We start from the raw sequence: 27,204 nt of genomic DNA, 5'->3' as shown, positions 1-27,204 counted from the left end.
GTCGAGGATTGGTAGGATGGTCAGTTTTACAAGGGTATGTTTGGCAGCATGAGTGAAGGATGCTTTGTTGCGAAACAGGAAGCCAATTCTAGATTTAACTTTGGATTGGAGATGTTTGATATGGATCTGGAAGGAGAGTTTACAGTCTAACCAGACACCTAAGTATTTGTAGTTGTCCACGTATTCTAAGTCAGAGCCGTCCAGAGTAGTGATGTTGGACAGGCGGGCGCAGGTAGCGATCGGTTGAAGAGCATGCATTAAGTTTTACTTGTATTTAAGAGCAATTGGAGGCCATGGAAGGAGAGTTGTATGGCATTGAATCTTGCCTGGAGGGTTGTTAACACAGTATCCAACGAAGGGCCAGAAGTATACTGAATGGTGTCGTCTGCGTAGAGGTGGATCAGAGACTCACCAGCAGCAAGAGCGACCTCATTGATGTATACAGAGAAGAGAGTCGGTCCAAGAATAGAACCCTGTGGCACCCCCATGGAGACTGCCAGAGGTCTTCAGAGAAGTAGTTGGTGAACCAGGCGAGGCAATCATTTGAGAAACCAAGGCTGTCGAGTCTGCCGATGAGGATGTGGTGATTGACAGAGTCGAAAGCCTTGGCCAGATCAATGAATACGGCTGCACAGTAATGTTTCTTATCGATGGCGGTTAAGATATCATTTAGGACCTTGAGCGTGGCTGAGGTGCACCCATGACCAGCTCTGAAACCAGATTGCATAGCAGAGAAGGTATGGTGAGATTCGAAATGGTCGGTAATCTGTTTGTTGACTTGGCTTTCGAAGACCTTAGAAAGGCATGGTAGGATAGATATAGGTCTGTAGCAGTTTAGGTCAAGAGTGTCCCCCCTTTGAAGAGGGGATGGCTGCAGCTGCTTTCCAATCTTTGGGAATCTCAGACGACACGAAAGAGAGGTTGAACAGGCTAGTAATAGGGGTGGCAACAATTTCGGCAGATAATTTTAGAAAGAAAGGGTCCAGATTGTCTAGCCCGGCTGATTTGTAGGGGTCCAGATTTTGCAGCTATTTCAGAACATCAGCTGAACGGATTTGGGAGAAGGAGAAATGGGGAAGGATTGGGCGAGTTGCTGTGGGGGGTGCAGTGCTGTTGAGCGGGGTAGGAGTAGCCAGGTGGAAAGCATGGCCAGCCGTAGAAAAATGCTTATTGAAATTCTCAATTAAGGTGGATTTATCAGTGGTGACAGTGTTTCCCATCTTCAGTGCAGTGGGCAGCTGGGAGGAGGTGTTCTTATTCTCCATGGACTTTAGTGTCCCAGAACGTTTTTGAGTTAGTGTTGCAGGAAGCAAATTTCTGCTTGAAAAAGCTAGCCTTAGCTTTTCTGACTGCCTGTGTATAATGGTTTCTAGCTTCCCTGAACAGCTGCATATCACGGGGGCTGTTCGATGCTAATGCAGAACGCCATAGGATGTTTTTGTGTTGGTTAAGGGCAGTCAGGTCTGGGGAGAACCTAGGGCTATATCTCTTCCTGGTTCTAAATTTCTTGAATGGGGCATGTTTATTTAAGATGGTTAGGAAGGCATTTTTTTAAATATCCAGGCATCCTCTACTGACGGGATGAGATCAATATCCTTCCAGGATACCCCGGCCAGGTCGATTAGAAAGGCCTGCTCGCTGAAGTGTTTCAGGGAGCGTTTGACAGTGATGAGTGGAGGTTGTTTGACCGCTGACCCATTACGGATGCAGGCAATGAGGCAGTGATCGCTGAGATCTTGGTTGAAGACAGCAGAGGTGTATTTAGAGGGCAAGTTGGTTAGGATGATATCTATGAGGGTGCCCGTGTTTAAGGATTTGGGGAGGTACCTGGTTGGTTCATTGATCATTTGTGTGAGATTGAGGGCATCAAGCTTAGATTGTAGGATGGCTGGGGTGTTAAGCAGGTTCCAGTTTAGGTTGCCTAGCAGCACGAGCTCTGAAGATAGATGGGGGGCAATCAGTTCACATATGGTGTCCAGAGCACAGCTGGGGGCAGAGGGTGGTCTATAGCAGGCGGCAACGGTGAGAGACTTGTTTTTAGAGAGATGGATTTTTTAAAGTAGAAGTTCAAATTGTTTGGGTACAGACCTGAATAGTAGGACAGAACTCTGCAGGCTCTTTGCAGTAGATTGCAACACCGCCCCCTTTGGCAGTTCTATCTTGTCTGAAAATGTTGTAGTTTGGGATGAAAATGTCAGAATTTTTGGTGGTCTTCCTAAGCCAGGATTCAGCTAAAGGATAGCTGATGACCACAAACCGTGGTCAGCTGAATACTAACGATTAGCCAGTAAAGAAGCTAACTAGCTTCTGATTAACTTCTGGTTAGCTTCTATGGAGGATTACAGATTTGAGGTAAATAATACTTTATTTTAAAAAACATATAAATTGGTGAGGCGGGTTGCAGGAGAGTGTTTTGAAGATGAGTTTATGGAAAATAAAATAAAAAATATAAAAATGTATGCAAAGAAAGTTGTAAATATATATATATATATACACAGTGCCTTGCGAAAGTATTCGGCCCCCTTGAACTTTGCGACCTTTTGCCACATTTCAGGCTTCAAACATAAAGATATAAAACTGTATTTTTTTGTGAAGAATCAACAACAATTGGGAAACAATCATGAAGTGGAACGATATTTATTGGATATTTCAAACTTTTTTAACAAATCAAAAACTGAAAAATTGGGCGTGCAAAATTATTCAGCCCCTTTACTTTCAGTGCAGCAAACTCTCTCCAGAAGTTCAGTGAGGATCTCTGAATGATCCAATGTTGACCTAAATGACTAATGATGATAAATAAATAATCAAGTCTCAGTATAAATGCACCTGCACTGTGATAGTCTCAAAGGTCCGTTAAAAGCGCAGAGAGCATCATGAAGAACAAGGAACACACCAGGCAGGTCCGAGATACTGTTGTGAAGAAGTTTAAAGCCGGATTTGGATACAAAAAGATTTCCCAAGCTTTAAACATCCCAAGGAGCACTGTGCAAGCGATAATATTGAAATGGAAGGAGTATCAGACCACTGCAAATCTACCAAGACCTGTCCGTCCCTCTAAACTTTCAGCTCATACGGAGAAGGAGAAGACTGATCAGAGATGCAGCCAAGAGGCCCATGATCACTCTGGGTGAACTGCAGAGATCTACAGCTGAGGTGGGAGACTCTGTCCATAGGACAACAATCAGTCGTATATTGCACAAATCTGGCCTTTATGGAAGAGTGGCAAGAAGAAAGCCATTTCTTAAAGATATCCATAAAAAGTGTTGTTTAAAGTTTGCCACAAGCCACCTGGGAGACACACCAAACATGTGGAAGAAGGTGTTCTGGTCAGATGAAACCAAAATTGAACTTTTTGGCAACAATGCAAAACGTTATGTTTGGCGTAAAAGCAACACCCATGTCAGAGACGCAAACTCGGTCTCAACCTTTAAGTCTTTACTGAAGACTCATCTCTTCAGTGGGTCATATGATTGAGTGTAGTCTGGCCCAGGAGTGGGAAGGTGAACGGAAAGGCTCTGGAGCAACGAACCGCCCTTGCTGTCTCTGCCTGGCCGGTTCCCCTCTTTCCACTGGGATTCTCTGCCTCTAACCCTGTTACGGGGCTGAGTCACTGGCTTGCTGGGGCTCTCTCGTGCCGTCCCTGGGGGTGCGTCACCTGGGTGGGTTGATTCACTGTTGTGGTCGGCCTGTCTGGGTTTGGTCCTTGTCCCCCTCTAGTGGTGTGGGGGCTGTGCTTTGGCAAAGGGGTTATATCCTTCCTGTTTCGCCCTGTCCGGGGTGTCCTCGGATGGGGCCACAGTGTCTCCTGACCCCTCCTGTCTCAGCCTCCAGTATTTATGCTGCAGTAGTTTATGTGTTGGGGGCTAGGGTCAGTTTGTTATATCTGGAGTACTTCTCCTGTCCTATTCGGTGTCCTGTGTGAATCTAAGTGTGCGTTCTCTAATTCTCTCCTTCTCTCTTTCTTTCTTTCTCTCTCTCGGAGGACCTGAGCCCTAGGACCATGCCCCAGGACTACCTGACATGATGACTCCTTGTTGTCCCCAGTCCACCTGGCCATGCTGCTGCTCCAGTTTCAACTGGCCTGGGCCCTAGGACCATGTCCCAGGACTACCTGACATGATGACTCCTTGCTGTCCCCAGTCCACCTGGCCATGCTGCTGCTCCAGTTTCAACTGTTCTGCCTTACTATTATTCAACCATGCTGGTCATTTATGAACATTTGAACATCTTGGCCACGTTCTGTTATAATCTCCACCCGGCACAGCCAGAAGAGGACTGGCCACCCCACATATGCTCTCTCTAATTCTCTCTTTCTTTCTCTCTCTCGGAGGACCTGAGCCCTAGGACCGTGCCCCAGGACTACCTGACATGATGGCTCCTTGCTGTCCCCAGTCCACCTGACTGTGCTGCTGCTCCAGTTTCAACTGTTCTGCCTTATTATTATTCGACCATGCTGGTCATTTATGAACATTTGAACATCTTGGTCATGTTCTGTTATAATCTCTACCCGGCACAGCCAGAAGAGGACTGGCCACCCCACATAGCCCGGTTCCTCTCTAGGTTTCTTCCTAGGTTTTGGCCTTTCTAGGGAGTTTTTCCTAGCCACCATGCTTTTACACCTGCATTGTTTGCTGTTTGGGGTTTTAGGCTGGGTTTCTGTACAGCACTTTGAGATATCAGCTGATGTACGAAGGGCTATATAAATAAATTTGATTTGAACACAGCTCATCACCCTGAATACACCATCCCCACTGTCAAACATGGTGGTGGCAGCAACATGGTTTGGGCCTGCTTTTCTTCAGCAGGGACAGGGAAGATGGTTAAAATTGATGGGAAGATGGATGGAGCCAAATACAGGACCATTCTGGAAGAAAACCTGATGGAGTCTGCAAAAGACCTGAGACTGGAACGGAGATTTGTCTTCCAACAAGACAATGATCCAAAACATAAAGCAAAATCTACAATGGAATGGTTCAAAAATAAACATATCCAGGTGTTAAAATGGCCAAGTCAAAGTCCAGACCTGAATCCAATCGAGAATCTGTGGAAAGAACTGAAAACTGCTGTTCACAAATGCTCTCCATCCAACCTCACTGAGCTCGAGCTGTTTTGCAAGGAGGAATGGGGGAAAAATTCAGTCTCTCGATGTGCAAAACTGATAGACATACCCCAAGCGACTTACAGCTGTAATCGCAGCAAAAGGTGGCGCTACAAAGTATTAACTTAAGGGGGCTGAATAATTTTGCACACCCAATTTTTCAGTTTTTGATTTGTTAAAAAAGTTTGAAATATCCAATAAATGTCGTTCCACTTCATGATTGTGTCCCACTTGTTGTTGATTCTTCACAAAAATACAGTTTTATATCTTTATGTTTGAAGCCTGAAATGTGGCAAAAGGTCGCAAAGTTCAAGGGGGCCGAATACTTTTGCAAGGCACTGTATATATATGGGACACGACAAGACGAGAACAAAAGACGTCTGAACTGCTATGCCATCTTGGAATAAGGATGGTAACCATACATTTGTTGTATGGTTTTAACTGGGCCACGATAGTTCCTAAAAGAAAGCGCAATGGCAAATTTGATCACATTTCTGTAGAGATGTGGGCAGAACACTGCAGTGACTTTTCCAAACTAAAAATGCAAGCCACCTAGCTAGTGCCAAACACTGGCTGAGCACTCTCCAAGATTCATTGTCCTTTTGAACAATTTAAAAGTAAATGCTATCGTCCACACTTTTTGAACTGTAGTTCAATATTTTGTTTATCAATACATGACTATGTTTTTTTGTGTGTGTATTTTACCCCTATTTTCTCCCCAATTTCGATCTTGTCTCATCGCTGCAACTGCCCGACGGGCTCGGGAGAGGCGAAGGCGGAGTCATGCATCTTCCCGAAACATGACCCACCTAGCCGCTCTCCTTAACACCCGCCAGCTTAACCCGGGAGCCAGCCGCACCAATGTGTTGGAGGAAACACCGTTCAACCATGTAAGTTTCGAGCATGCTTGGCTATTGAACGAGTGATTGATAAATGGTAGCCACCTCGTTGATGAGTAAACTAAACATATTAGATGACATGCTGCTATGGCAAATCCATCGGTTTTATCATTAGGCCTATGTTTGAATTAATTTATTAGCCATTATTATAGGTCCTGTCCATTAAACACATCCCATTTCCCCCAAACAAACAATAAGCCTATTTGCGTGCAACAAAGTTGATCAACCTTCTAGAAGTTATGCACATGCTTGGTTTGAGCCCTCCTAACCCGGGCCCCAGCCCTCCTAACCCGCGCTCCAGCCCCAGTCCTAACCTCAGCCCCAGCCCTAACCTGGGCTCCAGCCCCAGCCCTAACCCGCGCTCCAGTCCCAGCTTAAGTCCTAACCCCAGCTCCAGTCCTCCTAACCTTGGCTCTAGCCCCGGCTCTTGTCCTAACCTCAGCTCCAGCACCAGCCCCAGTCACACTCAAGGGGCCACGGTCACACAGCCCTGCAACTCAACCCATTGGTGTCCACTGAGCAGCAGCATAACATAGTGTAGCTCCCATTAGGACTTCCCTCTCTCTGCAGATATAGAAAACAAGACCCGTGAAAGAATCATCCACCCCGCCCCAGCAGACTTAATGAAGTGATGAATACTTTCACCAGCAACAAGAGACAGAGGCATGAGGAAACAAAGGTGGGGGTAGGGGGACAGCTGTGGCAGGCAAACTACAAAAGGCAACAGTCCCGAATTTTCGGCAGTGAAATAGTAAATATCTGTTCCTTGTGACCAGAGACACCTTTACCCACCATAGTGCAACACAACTTGAACAGACACACTGGGCCTGATCAGAGTAGCAAGAGGTCAGAGGGCACATAGGCCTCTCAATGGTCAACTCTCTGGGAATGTCACCACACACACACACACACACACACACACACACACACACACACACACACACACACAAATCTATAAAACCACTAAACCAGTGATTGAAACAACAAAGCAGTCAACTTTTTGTTAGGTTCTGTTTAAGTGAAGTGGATCCATTTGTGGTGATTGAGGGCCCCTGTCAGGGTGTTCTCCAGTGGACTGTAAATACAGAGAGCTTGGCATGAATCTCCCTGAGTGAGGGCCTGCTCTACTCTGACATGGCCACCGCCGCTCGCCCACACCAATCAATGCCTATCGATTGGCTTACAGGTACTTCACATTCAGCCACGGTTGCAGTGAACATCCCAAAACGATTTGGAGCGTCATTTGAGCCCAGTTAATCTGGTCGTTTGGGATGTCATGGGGAGTGAGGTGTCTGTTTTTTACAACCCAGAAAAAAGGAGGGAGAGAAAGGGGCGGTTTATCTAGTTTAAACATTCTATGTTTCCTGTAGCCTATATTAGAATGACATGTCAGGACGTTTAATACACGGAAAGAAAGAGAATGATAAAATACGAAAAGAGAGAGAAAAGGCTAAAAAAAGGAAAACAGGTTTTGTAAGAGCACAGGTGTAGGCTGTGTTTTAAAAAAATAGTACTAACTAGATGTTGCTCGAGAAGTCATGGCGAAACACTATCAGCGGACAGTTTACCCCATTCACGAAAATGGTTTGCTCCTACAGACAGTGAGTCACGTGGCAGTGGCTTGATATATAAAGCAGGCAGACCAGCATTGAAGCATTCAGTTACAATTCGATTGAATGTAAGAATGGGCAAAACAAGTGACCTAAGCAACTTTGAGCATGGTATGATAGGTGCCAGGCGCACCGGTTCCAGCATCTCAGAAACTAACGGTCTCCTGGGCTTTTCATGTACAACAGTGTCTAGGGTTTGCCGACAATGGGTCAGTGGGTCAAACAGAAAACATCCAGTCAAAGGCAGTCCTGTGGCTGAAAACAGCTTTTTGATGAGAGAGGTCAAAGGAGAATGGCAAGAATCGTGCAAGCTAACAGGTGGGCCACAAACAAATAACGGCACAGTACAATAGTTGTGCGCAAACAGCATCTCGGGAACGCACAACTCGTCAATCCTTGTCACGGATGCGCTATTACAGCAGACGACCACACCAGGTTCCACTCCTATCAGCTAAAAACAAGAAGAAGCCACGCCAGTGGGCATGCGATCACCAGCATTGGACAATTGAGGAGTGGAAAAACATTGCCTAGTCTAACGAATCACAGTTGTCTTTGCGTCATGCTGATGGCAGAGTCAGGATTTGATGAGTCCATGGCCCCATCCTGCCTGGGGTCAAAGGTACTGTACAGGCTGGTGGCCGTGGTGTAACGGTGTGGGGAATGTTTTCCTGGCAAACGTTAATTCCCTTAATAACAATTGAGCAACGTTTGAACACCACACCTTATAGAATGCACTGAAGAATCCAGGCTGTTCTGGAAGCAAAGGTGGGTCCAATCCGGTACTCTATAGATGGGTGTACCTAAAAACTGAATCTATATGGTTTTGTATGAGAGGGGAAGATGTGTTTGACTAAAACATTTACATGGGTAGGGGGAGAGAGAGTGTGTGTGTGTGTGTGTGTGTGTGTGTGTGTGTGTGTGTGTGTGTGTGTGTGTGTGTGTGTGTGTGTGTGTGTGTGTGTGTGTGTGTGTGTGTGTGTGTGTGGACCCCAGCATGACTGAGGAGGTTGGAACAAAAAAAAAACTTTTAAAAAAAATCAGCCGCCCAGCTGCGTTTTCCATCAACACATTCCTGGCAGCTCACATGCTCTCCCTTTCTCTCTGTGGGGCTGTGTAGAACGACCCCTCGGGAAGCGATCCTTAGCCCGCGGACGCACGAGCACATCGCAAATGCTCATCACAACAGGGCAGCCTGCAGGAGATGCACAGGGGGCTTCTCTCCCTCTCTATGAGCTTCCCTTGCCATGTGGGGCACTGCAACCAGCAGCGTCTACCACCACTGTCCTGTACCAGGAGTCACTGTACCAGGAGTCACATACACCGGTCTTGTACCAGGAGTCACATACACCAGTCCTGTAGTGGTCTATGACACGTTTAAAGCATGAACATAAACCTCACCTGAAGGCCAGTAAAGTATTCAGATAAGGCCTTGTCAATGACATTAAATAGAAGGGAAATGTGTACTGTATATGGACATCCCACTGTATAACTGCACAGACGCAGACTGCAGAAGAAAAAAAAGCAAGTCCTGCTTAAACTGCACACCAGAATAGTGATGGACTAACTAAATCATTAAAACCAGCCACCCACTCTGCCATCTGTGCAGTAGAACTATAATTGCCACTTTGTCCTGGTACAACGTATTTTTTAAATATTTTTTTACTGGTGAAACACAGCGACGTTGGTCAAAATCTCCATAGAAGAGCAGCTAGTGCCACCGTACATCACCTTCACCCTATTTTTAAATATGCACGAGAAGAGCAAGTTCACCGGAGGGTGTAGTTGTAGCAGATAAACACAGCAGTTGTTGTTGTTTGTTTTCTCCCTCCAACACCAGATTTGGGGAAACATGTCCTGCGGCTCTTCCTATTGGATGAATGGCACGAGCATGGCGTTGCATGGTCACATTGAAAATGCTGCTTTGTAACAGCACTGACGAAGGCATCCGGCTGAAACACAATGCTCCTTTGTGTTTTACTTGTAGGTAGATTCCCTTTGCACCTCTGCCTCATTTGGGTTACTCCTTTTCATGGTACGAGTACCTTCTGAGCTCTATACATTTATTCTCCGACACACTGACCACCTTTCTTTTACGCCTGAGCGTAAAACCTCATTTGTTTTTAAATGCAAATGTTTATTTCACCTTTTATTTAACCAGGTAGGCCAGTCGAGAACAAGTTCTCATTTACAACTGCGACCTGGCCAAGATAAAGCAAAGCAGTGCGACAGAAAAAACAGAGTTACACGTGGGATAAACAAATGTTCAGTCGCAATAGAAAATATGTATGCAGTGTGTGCAAATGAGGTAAGGCAATAAATAGGCCATAGTGGCGAAGTAATTACAATTTAGCAATTGACACTGGAGTGATAGATGTGCAGATGACGATTTGCAAGTATAAATACTAGTGTGCAAAAGAGCAGAAAAAATAATAATATGGGGATGAGGTAGGTAGTTGGTTGGATGGGCTATTTACAGATGGGCTGTGTACAGCTGCAGCTATCGGTAAGCTGTGGGTGTTGCTATGGTGACCAGTGAGCTGAGATAAGGCGGAGCTTTACCTAGCAGAGACTTATAGATAAACTGGAGCCACTGGGTTTGGCAACAAATATGTAGCGAGGACCAGCCAATGAGCCCATACAGGTCGTAATGGTGGATAGTATATGGGGCTTTGGTGACAAAACGGATGGCACTGTGATAGACTGCATCCAATTTGCCGAGTAGAATATTGGAGGATATTTTGTAAATGACATCGCCGAAGTCAAGGATCGGTAGGACAGTCAGTTTTACGAGGGTATGTTTGGCAGCATGAGCGAAGGAGGCTTAGTTTCGAAATAGGAAGCTGATTCTAGATTTAATTTTGGATTGGAGATGCTTAATATGAGTCTGGAAGGAGAGTTTACAGTCTAGCCAGACACCTAGGTATTTATAGTTGTCCACATATTCTAAGTCAGAACCGTCCAGAGTAGTGATGCTAGGCGGGCGGGCGCGGGCAGCGATCGGTTGAAGAGCATGCATTTAGTTTTACTAGCGTTTAAGAGCAGGAGTGTTGTATGGCATTGAAGCTCGTTTGGAGGTTTGTTAAGAGTGTCCAAAGAAGGGCCAGATGTATACAGAATGGTGTCGTCTGCGTAGAGGTGGATCAAAGAATCACTTGCAGCAAGAGCGACATCCTTGATATATACAGAGAAAAGAGTCGGCCCGAGAATTGAACCCTGTAGCAGCCCCATAGAGACTGCCAGAGATCCGGACAACAGGCCCTCCGATTTGACACCCTGAACTTTATCTGAGAAGTCGTTAGTGAACCAGGCGAGGCAGTCATTAGAGAAACCAAGGTTGTTGAGCCTGCCTATAAGAATATGATGATTGACAGAGTCTAAAGCCTTGGCCAGGTCGATGAAGACGGCTGCACAGTACTGTTTTTTTTAATCGATGGTGGTTTATTATCGATACTGGCTTTCTACGTTGGTAATATCAAACAGCTGGTGTTTTAGTATAAATAAAAACCATTTATTGTTTCGGGCATATATTTCAGCAATAAGGTCTGAGGGTGTGTGGTATATGGGCAATATACCACGGCGAAGGGCTGTTCTTACATACGACGCAACGCAGAGTGCCTGGATACAGCCCTTAGCCGTGGGATATTGACAATACACCACAAACCCCTGAGGTGTATTATTACTATTATAAAAGTGGTTACCAATGTAATTAGAGCAGTAAAAATAAAATGGTTTTATCATACCCGTGGTATGCGGTCTGATATACCATGGCCTTCAGCCAATCAGCATTCAGGGCTCGATCCACCCAGTTTATAAAAAGGAATAGGGAATAGGTCTATTACTGCTTTACTTTATAAAACATTGCTCCACAAGAACTACAGGGCTCTACAATATTACGCCTGTAAATCTCACTAACTCTATTCCCCATTCCCCATCTCTCATGTCTTGTTAAGTCATGAATCCAGATTGCTCAAGTGGTTAGTGATGTTTAGTCCTCTCCAGTTTTTTCCCTTGTAAAAAGTGAAACTCAATTTAGCTGGTTTGCTTCACTGAAGTGGCCGCTCCACAATATTTCAGGCTACTCCCCAGGCTGCCCTTTCCTTGACCTGTGACCTTACAGCCTTGGACCACATGCACACGCACAGACTTCAGACGGACCACCATGCTCAGGGCCCTCCCCAGCGGCAGACCCCAGACAGGGAGGGAAGCCATGGGCTGGCACAGGGGAGCAGTCCGGGGCTGGATGGTGGAGGAGGGAGGGCAGAGTGTGTTGTGTTGGGGCTGGTTTTCTCCAACAGAGCAGACTGTTCAGAGGCAGCCATGTGCTCTATTGGATCCCTCTGGGAGAGAGGAATGATGGCTCTCTAGAGCTAGGTGCTGTTTGTCTTCATTACCCATAATCCTTACATCTCAGGGTCTCACACACTCGTCCGGGGGGATCCAATGGCGAGTGCAAACACACACACACACTTCCCGTCCCCCTCTGTGTTTACCCTAGCCCTGTTCAACCTCTATGGGACAGCAAAACCGGAGTGACAGCCAACATTACTAATGATCTCAATTACCACAGGCAATTATCTGCAAAAGCTGGTGTGCATGACGTGTGTGAGTGGTTGGACTGGAGTGAGGTGATACAAGGCAGGGGAGGGTTCAGCAAGACATGTACCATGTGAAAATGAGATTGGGTGTCACTATCCCAGCGCCTAACTAGCTGTGTGCGGTGGAAACAACATGTTATTGGCTGCCTCTGTGGACAAAGCCGGCAAACTCGGACTGCATTCTAAAATGGGTGTGAAACAGTCTCCTCTGCAAAGCAGCTGGGGTCTCTCTCTCATATATATATATATATATATGTATAGCAGGCACACATACACAGATAATACCGCGGCTACATGATGCTAGAGCAACACACTGCAGCAGGTAGGCAGGCATACACCACTACAGCCATTTCTCTTATGACCTTAGGATGAAACGCAACCGAGGCAGTGACCCCGATGAATCCTACATCCCCTGTTCACATGAACAAGAAAGCATGTTGCACCCGATAAAGGTTTCCTTTGAAACATTCCTTCCACCTGTCAAAAGACAAGCCAAGGAGCACAACACTGCAGTAGGTCTAGATCTTATCACACACATTCAATACAAGGCCTTCTTCATTCATTCATTCATTCATTCATTCATTCATTCATTCATTCATTCATATAGACATTCAAGTTTTTTGCCACCTTTGTTCGTATCAAGCTTCCTGCCACATTGTTGGCTAAACAAACACAGCAAGATCGGTTTACCTCCGTATTCACCATATTTACTGCCATTCGTTTATTGATGCCGTCTGGGTGAGCCCCTCCCCCCAACCTGTGGACACATCACCCTGATGACCATGTCTTGCCTCGCGTCCTGCCGCCCCCCTAGAGCACGGCGGAACTAGGCGTTCAGTTGGAACAGAATGAGACTTGTCTGCGAGACAGCTAGTATTTATACAGTGCGAGAGACACACAGCCTTCCTCTTAGCAGCCAATCACTCGTCATGGCACAACACAGGGAAGACAGCGATGCCACTGTTGGGAACAACTAGGAGAAGAGATTCAAGGAAATTCAACCGCTGATAGACAGACGGCCACACACACAGAGAGACAAGAGAATACGCAAACAACAACACACAAAGAGATTGTTGTGTCACACTTAAAAGGGAACCAACATTCTTATGCGGGAACATAGACTCCTGAAGCTTTGCCAGAATGTGAGAACTCAGCTATATACGACAAATCAGGAACAACAGAAATCACATCTCTCGCCACATCTCGACAAAATCCAACACGCTAATCTATGTTCCAGCCAACCACTCAGCAACATGCCAGTATTCCCCCTACTCTGACAGACAGTTAGGCCATGGCTCAGTACTCACTGCTTTGGACATGAACAGTGCTGGTGGAGTTCGAGTTCCCCAGAAGGTTCTCTGCCACACACGTGTAATTCCCAGAATCCTCCAGCTTGGCTCTGCTGATCTGGACCCTGGAGTTCTTCCTGTGGCAGAGGGGAACACAAACCGCTTAGTCGGGGGAACCAAAATGACATGGAAACATAACCCGTGGCTGGGGACAGGGATATAGAAAGACAACACAACAGGGCTAGAGGCGCCTAGCCTAGCAACAGGAACGGGGCGTTGCCATACAAGCCAGATTTGAGTGGGATTAGATGCCAGTGAGATGCAGTTACTTTCAGCAGGGTAGAATCAGACAGCTATCAAGTGTGTTATAAAAGGGATCCTTGGTTTTACGATACCTGCTCCCTGTACCAGAAATAAGCACTCACACACCCTCAAAGTGAAGTGATTGTTAAAATACATAGCTGAGAGAAGCTATGGACACAGGAGTAATGGAGGCTATAGGAACGTAAAGATTTGCGATATGGAACACGGTGTGTGGAATCTAGGGCCCCGGCCTATTCATCAACCCAGTAACCAACTTTGATTTTAAAAAGCCTCCCCTAGTCTTGAAAACACTTCTATGCCGCAAAGTATACTTTCTGTTATTTCCCCAATTAAGGAATTTGCTCATAACCCCCTGGCATAGCACATTATCATCTCATAAATAATGTTGAAGTCTCTACGTTGATGTTTCACTTTCTAAAATGCATTTCATCCTTTGGGTCAGCTGGTAAAAGCATTAGGAGAAAACTACTGAAGGAGGAATCACTGCCACGCCGCGACTTGTGACATTTGTCTGTTTTGTTGATAGTACCACATGCGAAATGTGTTAGGAGCTTCAAGAGATTGTAGATGTACTCACTGGCTGGACTTTATTTTGACCTCTCTGCTTTTCTTGAGCTCACTGCCATCTTTGAACCATTTGTAGGTAGGGCTGGGGTTCCCTGTAGCCTCACATTTGACCGTGAGCCTGCTTCCCTCGTCCACCATCAGTGGGTTCCTCATTCGCTTTAACTTTGGGGCAATAGCTAGAAAAGAGACAGAGAAAATTTTGTTAAAATTGATACATTTTGCTACTGATTGGTGTTCACTATTGAAATGGGTTGAGAGAGAGAGAGAGAGAGAGAGAGAGAGAGAGAGAGAGAGAGAGAGAGAGAGAGAGAGAGAGAGAGAGAGAGAGAGAGAGAGAGAGAGAGAGAGAGAGAGAGAGAGAGAGAGAGAGAGAGAGAGAGAGAGAGAGAGAGAGAGAGAGAGAGAGAGAGAGAGAGAGAGAGAGAGAGAGAGAGAGAGAGAGAGAGAGAGAGAGAGAGAGAGAGAGAGAAAAAGAGGCACAAAGACAAACATGTCAGGTCACCAAGTGCTCAGCCGTTCGCCAACACTCTCGTATGGCCAGATGAGGTCACCAGAGCCACTGCCAGCTCAGCCTCTCTCATGCCTAGACAAAGTCAGTATCACTGTCAGACAGGGTACATTTTACACCATCTTCAATCACAGAGGAGCTAGTTTCAAGTATTCACAGCAGAACCAAAACACCAACAACAAAAAATGCTATTCGGAATGATATGCTCCAACGAACACAACAATAAATAACAGGACAGAGATGAACCGTTCACAGCAGGCTCTCAGAATTTCACAATTGCTCTCAGAAAAGGAAATGCAAGAACCAGTAACTAAAGGCCGCTACGACCATTAAACCATGATCTATTTCTTTCTCTCTACCTCTCATCTATATTGTGACATTTTTGTCGGCCATAGATTGACAGAAATTAGTATTACCAAAGACGTAGCTCGATGTGCACTCATGGAGGAGATGCCACCAAAGTTCTTAAATGAACTACTATACACAACGGGGATAAAGTATAAAACTGTCACACACACACGTTTGTTAACTACCTTTTTATCAGAACAGAATGACCATTTTTCTTATCTTATGTCCATCTCAGCGTAGACATAAGTTGTTCTCTTTGCTACCTTCTATCACTGGGATGACCTCTGTTCTCCACTGCGCAACAGTAACCAACGTTGATTTAAAAGGCTAGGAGGCCGAGATAGCTGATGAATGCACAACACATGTCCAGGGTTAAACCATAGATCACATTGTCACGGCCTGTCATTTAGTGACCAGAGACGATTGCATGTGTGCATGCTTGGAGGGTAAGTTAGCTAGCGGTATTTCCATCTTAAAAGAAGAAAAAAAAGGACCAGTTCAAATAGGGTGTCAAATGAAAGCTATGAGTTGATATTTACAACACAAAAAGGCATATATACATTTGAAGCGTTTTCCATCGTAACATTTTTAAATAAGCAAAGGGTTTTCATATCTGGTCAAACAGATGGGAAAGGGGTCGTAGACAACATCTACCAGAAAATGTCTTTTAAAAAATAAAAAAGACCCCTGCCAACTTTATATCAACACATATTCATTTTGGGAGTAATGTTTTTCCCTTCTATAAGTTTTAGAAACATTGTCTTGTGCCTTCAAATTCCGTTACCACGAACCCACATATTTTTAAAGATATTTTCTTATTTATTTTCCTCATGAGGATATTGAAAGTTCACAGAAGGTACAAGTAAAAGGTAGACCTATCAATTAGTTAGTGTTTTTGCTGATATCAAGTTTGTTTATGAATTATTAAGTCATTAAAACTCGTAATTCTGTTACCAAATCTGCAATGGAATTAGGCATAGTAGTTACAAACCACAGTTGGGCCACCTGCAGTCCTCCCTTCCACTGGCATACTGTTTGTATGCTCATAACCGTTTTATTTCTGAAAACAGTCTGGACAAACCCTCACTCTCCCTCTCTCGCTCTTCTCTCTCTACAGTTAATGTCACCTCTCCTGGCTCTTTCTGACACCTACAACCCACCCTCTTTCCGTTTACCCTAACAAGCAGCCTTACCCACTGAATACCGACATTACATATCCTTTGAAAAAGTCGTTGAAATTTGGTTCAAAAGTAGTTGAAATTTGGTCATTCCGCCCTGGCCCGGGACCAAATCTTAACCAATCATAGAGGTCTGTGTTTCACAAGTTGAGACAGTACAGTAGAGAACAGTACTGCGGCAAAAGTCCAAACTTCTGAAACATAAGACGTCTATGGAATGGTTCTGATTTGTTGTGGTTCGGACCAAACAAATGTGGTCTTGTTTGGGGGCGGAGCTCAAGACAATAATAGCCCGTGTGTAGAATAATACCCAAATATGCAAAAGAAGAATATTGCATATTTCTACCTTTGTGTACCTATTCAGGATACAACACCACAAAGAGAATGATATTAATTTCTATAATTATGCATTTCTATATAGGACAGATCAGGGACCCATGATGTAATTCCGTTACCGGACGTAAATCCCACTGTAGTTCAATAAGCAAAATCTTTTTTTTTTTTTTTTCCCCCAAACTCAAGGTGTCATGTCATAGCTGACACCTCCATTCTTTCTGTAGACATCTTTGAATCTTAATTCGGAGCAGGTATTTAACTTTGGAGTTCTGGGGAAATGTGGACGCAAAATAACTGAAGGAGATTTTACAGTAATTCTGTTGCCAAACTTTGCATCTGCACTGTTCTTCCAGTAAATGTGTTTTTGTGTAAAATGTTCAGTGTAAATTGTTCAAAGTAGTCCTTGTGCATAGAGTTGTATGGTTTGTTAAACTTTGAAGTCAACGGTTTTTGATTGGCATGCATTTTTAAAGTCAAAAATCTGAGTCAAAGAGTAATTCCGTTACCATGGAATTACCCCAAGCTAGACAACAGGGTCAGCCCAGCTCTGGGAGGATGGATGGATGGATGGGTAGAGGGAGGGAGAATGGGCTGTACAGTTGGCGGTCTTCTCCCTCCCTATGGTCTCTGGCCTGCTCTGCTGTCACAGCTGACAGCTGCACTCATGTTCGTTGAGGACTGGGATTCCCCCAGGGTACAGAGGAGAGAGGTGAACAGGGGTGAAGGGGAGGGGCTTCTCAAGGTGAGGTTGCGGTCTTTCTCATTCCCTCTCGCTCATTCTCCCGCCTTCTCTTTCAGACACATTATCACAGTAAGTCATCATGAAGTGCCTCGATCTCTGACTCTTGTGAAAATATGCTGTTTATGCAGGAGGGAAATTGGAACACAATTGGAGGTGTACTTAGAGCCAGTTGTAGCTACAGCATGTTTAGCAGGGCATCCATCATTGTACAGCTAGGTATATAACTGACAGGCATTGATTCTGGTGGTATTGGTAGGTATGGATAAGAATCTGAAATTGTTGGCTAGGATTGTGGTAAGTATCTCAAATACAACCCATCATGGTAATTGGTGAATTGAGTCTAGCTAGCTATAATTCCAATGGTTTGGCTGATAATAGGAAAAGAAGATCAATTTTTACATGGCTAATTTATTGTTAAAAAGGAAACTCATTCAATATTTTCTGACAAAGTGGCCAGGGAAAAAGAGCAGTGTGTGTAAAGTACTTAAGTAAAAATACTTTAAAGTACTACTTAAGTAGTGTTTTGGGGTATCTGTACTTTTACTTCACTACATTTCTAAAGAAAACAATGTACTTTTTACTCAATATATTTCCCTGACACGCAGAAGAACTCTTTACATTTTGAATGCTTAGCATGACAGGAAAATGGTCCAATTCATGTACTTATCAAGACAACATCACTGGTCAACCCTACTGCCTCTGATCTGACTCACAAAACACAAATGAGTTGTTTGTCATTTTTTGTTTGCTTGTTTGTAATGTGTTGAGTGTGCTCTTGGCTATCCCTAAATTTGAAAAGAAAAACTAGGAAAATCGTACCGTCTGGTTTGCTTAATATAAGGAATTTGAAATGATGTATACTTGAGCAATTACATTCACTTTTGATACTTAAGTATATTTCAAACCAAATACTTACACTTTTACACAAGTTACTTTCACTTTTACTTGAGTCATTTTCTATTAAGGTATCTTTACATTGACTCAAGTATGACGAGAGATTACGAATATTATGGACAAGTTGGAATTGACCTACATGGAAACCGAAAGGCATAGAAACCGTAAATGACGTGGTAATAAGTAATACATAAATGTCCATGACAGAATTTAAAATGAATTTTAGACTGACCAATGTAGATATTTTCAAATACATGCAACTTAAAATGTTCATATCAAGACCATTTCTATGTGAAATCTTTTGGACAGCAGACCAATCTCCAGGAAACACTTTTTGAGTCTGAAAAGGATGTTCATATGATAGGCAAGATGCACTACATGGCCCAAAGTATGTGGATACCCCTTCAAATTAGTGGATTTGGCTTTTATACACCCGTTACTGACAGGTGTATAAAATCAAGCACCCAGCCATGCAGTCTCCATTGACAAACATTGGCAGTACTGAAGAGCTCAGTGACTTTCAACGTGGCACCGTCATAGGATGCCACCTTTCAAACAAGTCAGTTTGTCACATTTCTGCCTTGCTGGAGCTGCCCCGGTCAACTGTAAGTGCTGTTATTGTGAAGTGGAAAAGTCTAGGAGCAACAACGGCTCAACATTTACATTACATTCAGTCATCTAACAGACTCCCATCCAGAGCAACCCACAGGAGCAACCAGGGTCAAGCGCCGTGCCCCGACAGATCTCCCACCAAGTCAAAACCGTGACCCGAACCAACGACCTATCGGTCACTGGCCCAAGCTTCCAATCTCCAAGTCACCAAACCTCCAAGACCCCCCCTACAGTTCCCCCGTGTGCTGCCCCTCAACCATCCGAGACCCCCCCCCCAACCCCCCAAAAAACCTCTCCATCCATTCTTTTTTTAAAATAAATTCCGCATTACATGTCACCAGTAGTACATTTACTGTTAATTCCTGTCATTTAGTTACGTTCATTTCTGTTCATGATTGGATCAATTAGGCCTACACAGTCATTTACCATTCTCGGAGTGAAAACATTGTTTACAGAGTTCACAACCTGCTACACAAACAAGTTCTGATTTATTTCCGACCATCATTTAAATGTTTTCATTGTATTTTGCTTGGAGCGCTCCACGCAATGAGCATGTGTCTGCTTTCTGTCCTCGATGGAGTGCGTGCCTGAGCACGCATAGAAGTAGACTCACTGCGCACAAATGTAGGAAAGTGCCCATTTGGGGATGTCTGATTTCTGATCTTCTTAATTAACTTGTTTTTCTGCCATTTTTTTCTTCACCTCGCACAGAAAGTCAATGAAGTCAGTATTTATTTTAAAATCCATTGCGACTGACATTAGTTCCTCACAGTATTTGAAAAATAGCTCCAAAACTCTCCCTAATATAATCACTAGGCCTCGGTGTGAAAGAGTCAAATGTCATGCTCTGAGGATCCCATATATCCAGTGGAAACGTCATTAAAATACCTGAACACATTTCCCTTTGCGCAAAAACAGCTGTGTCTGTCCTGAGCTCACTGGCGTGGGAAACTATGAGGGCCCGGAATAGGCTAGTTGAGACAATGTTGCAAGTTTGTCAGCGACAGCTTCGGGCCTGACCTTCCTATATACAGTCATTGGGCCGGGCACAGTTGATTTGAATGATTTGATACAATGTTGCGCTTCACTAGCGATAGCTCAAGTCATGACAGCTAGAAGGAGAGGCAGACAGGCACAGTAGAGAGATGAATGCGATTGAAATAACCTGATATGGAAATGATAGGTCTACTGCTACATTGGCCTAAGCCATCTCTTAGTTCCACGTGCTCATTTCTTTAGCCGCCAATGGCCCACTGTGAATCAGTGTGTCCATATATCAGAGGCTGATGCTCTCCCTTTAGAGGAATCTAAAGTTTTATATTTTAACATTTTTTCCATTCCGATTTATATTATTAAAAACACGTGACATTGATTTTGAGAAAAAAATATATATATATATATTGAAATTAAACTGTCCCACGAAAACGTGCATATGAATATCATAACTGGCATGCAGATCAGTAGAAATGGTACTGTGGGATAAATTGTAGGTTTCCCCAAACGCTTCCTAGGAATAGAACGTTGTGATAAGAGCACACATTTCTTTGTACTGCATAATTACAATGTGTGTGTGTGTGTGTGTGTGTGTGTGTGTGTGTGTGTGTGTGTGTGTGTGTGTGTGTGTGTGTGTGTGTGTGTGTGTGTGTGTGTGTGTGTGTGTGTGTGTGTGTGTGTGTGTGTGTGTGTGTGTGTGTGTGTGTGTGTGAGAGAAAGAGAGATAACGACAGGGGTGTTGTAACTAAGATTGTGCCTATTAAAACTGAGCACAAAGAGACAGCTATACATTACAGCACCAGTCATTGTAAAGCACCACTCACAGGGCTGCGCCCAGCACCGTGTTGCTTGCTAGACTAGTGGGCTAGTACACCTACACCTAATTTTAGAATTGTAAACTAATAGAAAATAGAATTAGGAAACTATTTCAAGCACTTCTCCAGATCATTTGATATCTACCACATGGGGGAGAGAAGAGGGAGAGAGAGAGAGACCCGACTCAACTCAAACTAAACGGTCTGTCGTACAGCAGAGAGCGCGTGTCCAACGCCGAACCCACACAACTGAATAGATAAGAGCATATCATGAGCAAACATCATCTGGCACCTGTATCATCCCACGGCTACGTACTGGTGAACCAGCGTTTGAGTTGTGCGGTTGCAATATCAACAGTCCCTTATCTCTGGTATATCTTGGCGTGCATAATTTAAGAAAATTGTGTGCAGCGCAGTGGACAGATAATATGCACAATGCCTCAGGAAATACTTCCGGGGATGTCCATACTCAGTATAGAACACGGCCCCAACCGAGGCCCACAGGCCACAGTGAAAACATTTGCACACAAAAATGCAAGACGATGCAGTCGCATACTGTAACTTCTATAGCCCTCTAGGTAGAAAAAAAGAGAGAGACAAGCACAGACAAATCAACTTTTTCTAAGAGAAAGAAAGAGAAGAAAAAAAGACATACACAGGAGAGAAGTGCAGCAAGCAATACTTCAGGAGAATTTTACGTGTCATTTTTAATGAAACATTTATAAGCTCAGCAAAAAAAAAAGTCCCCAATGTCAACTGCGTATATTTTCAGGAAACTTTACATGTGTAAATATTTGTATGAACATAACCAGATTCAACAACTGAGACATGAACTGAACAAGTTCCACAGACATGTGACTAACAGAAATTGAATAATGTGTCCCTGAACAAAAGGGGAGGGGTCAAAATCAAAACTAACAGTCAGTATCTGGTGTGGCCACCAGCTGCATTAAGTACTGCAGTGCATCTCCTCATGGACTGTACCAGATTTTCCAGTTCTTGCTGTGAGACATTACCCCACTCTTCCACCAAGGCACCTGCAAGTTCCCAGGCATATATAGGGGGAATGGCCCGATCCAACAGGTCCCAGACGTGCTCAATGGGACTGAGATCAGGGCTCTTTGCTGGCCATGGTAGAACACTGACATTCCTGTCTTGCAGGAAATCACGCACAGAATGAGCAGTAAGGCTGGTGGCATTGTCATGCTGGAGGGTCATGTCAGGATGAGCCTGCAGAAATGGTACCACATAAGGGAGGAGGATGTCTTCCCTGTAGCGCACAGCATTGAGATTGCCTAAAATGACAACAAGCTCAGTCTGATGATGCTGTGACACACCGCCCCCAGACCATGACAGACCCTCCACCTCCAAATCGATCCCGCTCCAGAGTACAGGCCTCGGTGTAACGCTCATTCCTTTGACGATAAACACGAATCTGACCATCACCCCTTGTGAGAAAAAAAACGCAACAGGCCTACAAGCCCTCAGTCCAGCCTCTCTCAGCGTATTGTGGACAGTCTGAGCACTGATGGAGGGATTGTGCTTTCCTGGTGTAACTCGGGCAGTTGTTGTTGCCATCCTGTAGCTGTCCCGCAGGTGCGATGTTCGGGTGTATTGATCCTGTGCAGGTGTTGTTACACGTGGTCTGCCACTGCGAGGACAGTCAGCTGTCCGTCCTGTCTCCCTGTAGAACTGTCCTAAGTGTTATTTCATAGTTTTGACGTCTTCACTAGTATTCTACAATGTAGAAAATTGTACAAATAAAGAAAAATCCTGGAATGAGTAGGTCTGTCCAAACTTTTGACTGGTACTGTATATGTGCGTGTACATAATCATTTTACTACATGTATTCTATTTTACATGCGAGCGGAAATAGTTGTAAGTAGCATTACTGTTGTCCATTAGTTTATTTTGAATCAGGGGAGAGTGGTAAGGGTTGGGATTTTTTTATTTTTAAATATACAATTACGGTATCAAATACAATCAAAAATACTTTATAAATAATAGGTAAGTACTTCAATTAAAACTGAACATGTAGGTGCACCAAAATAAATCACCGGATGTCCTCATTTGGGAGGGATTGCCCCACTTCCCCGACCTAGTAAAGAAGACAGGCTGTCTGTCCTAAAAACCTATATGGAAGAGAATGACTAATATTTCTTCAATATCCCTCTGTGGAAATTGCTAAGTGATATTGAGCTCTTCAGAATGTAGTGGGGGTTTGATGGAATGTGTATTGCATTAAGGCGAGTTCCCTTTAAAGGACTGCAGATAAGGATGGTCCACTACAACCAGAGTGCTAGTGTTCAGTCTGCAGTGTGCTCGGACAGCCCACTTGTAATGTCCAGTAAGGAACGATTTGGTCTACGTTCAGACAGTCTACGCTTGATGTTCACTAACCCCTCAGTGTTCAGTGAGTCAGCCTTTGAATTTGGAACTAGCCTTGATAATTGTGCAAAGATATTGATAGTACTTTATACTCGTGGTACGGACTATGCTCTCTAACCCCATACCTTTGTCAGAATGACTATGTACATAGAAAGGAGCAGAGGCCTTTCTGAAGGACTACAGATACAGTACAAGCTTGATTCTCTCTAGTACAGTTTGGAGGAACAGCAGAATAGCTTGGCCCTGCATCCTACAGGGAAGCTCTGTCCTATGTAGGCTACATGTCCTATGACAGTCAGACCCTACACCCTGCCTGGCTCTGAGATCTCTATGCGGAGCCAGCGGTCATCCTGCACAGCCCAGACATGATGCACAAGGAGTCGCTAGAGCACGATGAGCACGATGAGCCCCCCCAGTCAAAGCCTCCCCTAACCTGGACAACGCTGAGCCAATTATGTGCCGCCATATGGGACGACCAGTCGGTTTTGACACAGCCTGGGATCGAACCCCAGGCTTTAGTGAAACCGCAACATTGCCTTAGACCGCTGCGATGCAGTGCCTTAGACCACTGCCTTAGACCACTGCGCCACTCGGGAGGCCCTGATCAGCAGTATTTCAAACTCCAAATGATACTGATCGTTCTGGCATCACCTTTGCATTATTGCTGTCATAATGTCACCCTTTTTACAGGTTTCCTTATAATGCTTGGATCAAGTGGTTGTTTCCAATTCCTTACTGAATGCACTTCTTGTAAGTTGTTCTGAATATGGTAGATGATATTAGAGAATGAGAAAGCAAGGTTACCTAAGGAATAGTGTGTAGAAATACAACATGATGGAACATCATTTTTCGGATCCCAGGGTAGAACCTGTTCTTGTGGGTTAGCCTATGTAGTCCCCCTCGTTAGTCCAGTCTAACGTGACAGAACTGCTCTCATAAGGACGCCTGTCTGGCCTGGACCACTTCCCTAAACAACCCCAAATGTGTTATACTTTGAACAAAGATGCACTTTCTGGGGTTCCATCTATAATTGTAAAATCAATTATTTTCAGTGTTTAAAGGGATACTGTGAGATTCCATAAATTGAGACGTTTTTTTTTTCTACTTACCCAGAGTCCGATGAACCCATGGATACAATTTCTATGTCTCTGATGGCAGTATGAAGGCAGTTACAAATAGTTTTGCGAGCTAATTCTAACTAGCGACAGCGCAATGACTGAAAGTCTACAGGTACGCTTAGCGTAATCGAAACTACCTTAATTGCCAGAATGTCACAGTGTCTCTTTAGTAAGAGGAGGCCAATAAGCTGTTAGTTTAAAGGAACAGTTACATAAATCAAAAGAGTATCAGGAAACATCTATACTTGACCAGCAATTATACTGGTGAATTTAACCCATCAGTAGCTCATCCTTTTTTCTGTCCATTGGAAATCCGTGACAAGATGATGTGACAATAACGGAGTTACCATGCTTCTATCGTGTACAACATTCACATTGATGAAACATCCATTGACAGCTCTATAAATCTGGGTGAACTAACAGCTAATCAAAAGGTCCAGGTTCCACCATCTCGCTAATCTGATTTCACTGAAAAAAATGGAATATATCACCTTAAGCAGATACCATAATGCTTTTGGCGTCTATCTTTAGGAACACTAGTTGCAGTGCATTCAGAAAGTATTCAGACTAATTGACATTTTACACATTTTGTTACGTTGCTGGCTTATTCTGAAATCTACACACAATACCCCCATAATAATAAAGCGAAAACCGGTTTTCAGAAATGTTTGCAAATGTATTCAAAATATAAACAGAAATACCTTATTTTCATAAGTATTAAGACCCTTTGTTATGAGACTCGTAATTGAGCTCAGGTGCATCCTGTTTCCATTGATCGTCCGTGAGATGTTTCTACAACTTGGAGTCCACATGTTATGTCTAATCAATTGAATTTAGCACATGTCTATATAAGGTCCCACAGTTGGCAGTGTATGTCAGAGAAAAAAAACCAAGCCATGAGGTTGAAGGAATTGTCCGTAGAGCGCCGAGATAAGGATTGTGTCGAGGCACAGATCTGGGGAAGGGTACCAAAAAAATGTCTTTAGCATTGAAGGTCCCCAAGAACACAATGGCCTCTATCATTCTTAAAAAGGAAGCAGTTTAGAAATCGGGGGAGAAGGGCCTTATTCAGGTAGGTGACCAAGAACTTGATGGTCATTCTGACAGAGCTCCAGAGTTCCTCTGTGGAGATGGGAGAACCTTCCAGAAGGAAAACAATCTCTGCAGCACTCCACCAGTCAGGCCTTTATTGTAGAGTGGATAGACGGAAACCACTCAGTAAAAGGCACATGACAGCCCATTCAAAGTTTGCCAAAAGGCACCTAAAGGCCTCTCAGACCATTAGATACAAGATTCAATGATCAGATGAAACCAAGATTGAACTCTTAGGCCTGAATGCCAAGCGTCACGTCTGGAGGAAACCTGGCACCATCCCTATGGGGAAGCATCATGCTGTGGGGACGTTTTTCAGAGGCAGGGACTGGGAGACAAGTCAGGATCGAGGGAAAGATGAACGGAGCAAAGTACAGAGAGATCCTTGATGAAAACCTCAGGACCTCAGACTGGGGTGAAGGTTCACCTTCCAACAGGACAATGACCCGAAGCACACAGCCAAGACAATGCAGGAGTGGCTTCGGGACAAGTCTCTGAATGTCCTTGAGTGGCCCAGCCAGAGCTCAGACTTGAACCCGATCTAACATCTCTGAAGAGACTTGAAAATAGCTGTGCAGCATCCAACCTGACAGAGCTAGAGAGGATCTGGGAGAAACTCCCCAAATACAGGTGCGCCAAGCTTGTAGAGTCATACCCAAGAAGACTCCAGGCTGTAATCGCTGCCAAAGGCGCTTCAACAAAGTACTGAGTAAAGAGCCTGAATGCTTATGTAAATGTGATATGACATTTATTTTATTTGTATAACTTTGCAAATATATTTTTTTTTTAACCGTTTTTTTGTCATTGTGGGGTATTGTCTGTAGATTGGTGAGAGAAAAAAAAATGTTTTAGAATAAGGCTGTAATGTAACATTTGGAAAAAGTCAAGTGGTCTGAATATTTTCCGTATGCACTTTATATACAAATCCATACAAGGGGCCATCAATACAATTTGCCCAATTTTGTAAGCACCATTCTACCCTGACATTCTCAGAAGTTCTCCTAATCCATTGCTGATTGGAGCACCTGTGTACATACCAAGTTTTGCAGGGAGTGGCTAAGGGTTTAGTACGTTGAACTGAAATTATTTTTATCTCTAAATTATCTGAGCCATTTCAAGATGAGCTGTCAGTGCCATCTGCACTTGCTGGAATCAAACAAGGGAATGTCTAAATCAGAACAAAGACCATGCATCATAGATCAATAGGACACATGTTATTTTTAGTCCAACTCCAGCTGTACACATCTCTCACAAGCCTTGTTAGAAAACACTTAGAGGAGACAGAGCCTCAGAACTGTCAACAACTTCCTGTTAGGTTAAAAAAGGAGGGCTAATGATCATTCTCACTGCAGGGGGTAAACTCTCTCTCACACACACACACACACACACACACACACACACACACACACACACACACACACACAGAGTGAGCTATCGCAGCCAGCCAGATGAGGCAGAGGGAGATAGGAGCTCATCCTCGTGTTTTAACCTCAAGGTTCTTTTTTTCTGCAATGGCGACAGAGTTGGCGGAAAGCTATGGGGATCTCCAGCCAACTTTGTTAGTTATGTAATGTCCTCAGACTAATCCTTGACTGAAAGCATCCCAGCCTCTTACTGCTGTAGGCTCCATGTATCCTTGTGATTCCCGATAACAAGATAAACCAACCACAATACAAAATAAACAACCCCAGCTGACAAACAGTAAGGAATCTTCACCTACGACAAGATTACCAACAGTGTACTCCTTGTACCCTGCTCTTCTCCTTAGGTCTGGTTCAGCAAATAGTTTTGTAAAGGA

The 27,204-nt window shown here is 44.1% G+C and overlaps 1 protein-coding gene across 3 annotated transcripts in view; it reads right to left on the bottom strand.

Annotated features, from left to right (window-relative positions):
* The window catches only part of LOC118390492 (pro-neuregulin-2, membrane-bound isoform-like), a 108,533-nt gene that overhangs the window by 32,368 nt on the left and 48,961 nt on the right, over window positions 1-27,204 (bottom strand). For all 3 annotated transcript variants that reach the window (XM_035781114.2, XM_052457397.1, XM_035781116.2), the window contains exons 2-3: window positions 14,393-14,558; window positions 13,510-13,628 (exon numbers count right to left, since the gene is read on the bottom strand). In XM_035781114.2, the coding sequence (XP_035637007.1) occupies window positions 13,510-13,628; window positions 14,393-14,558 (285 nt within the window). The remainder of the gene's footprint in view (window positions 1-13,509; window positions 13,629-14,392; window positions 14,559-27,204) is intronic.

Source organism: Oncorhynchus keta, chromosome 11 (genome assembly GCF_023373465.1).
Source record: "Oncorhynchus keta strain PuntledgeMale-10-30-2019 chromosome 11, Oket_V2, whole genome shotgun sequence".
NCBI lineage: Eukaryota > Metazoa > Chordata > Actinopteri > Salmoniformes > Salmonidae > Oncorhynchus > Oncorhynchus keta.
The sequence above is the reverse complement of the archived record's forward strand: the minus strand, read 5'-3'. Positions and strand labels throughout refer to the sequence as shown.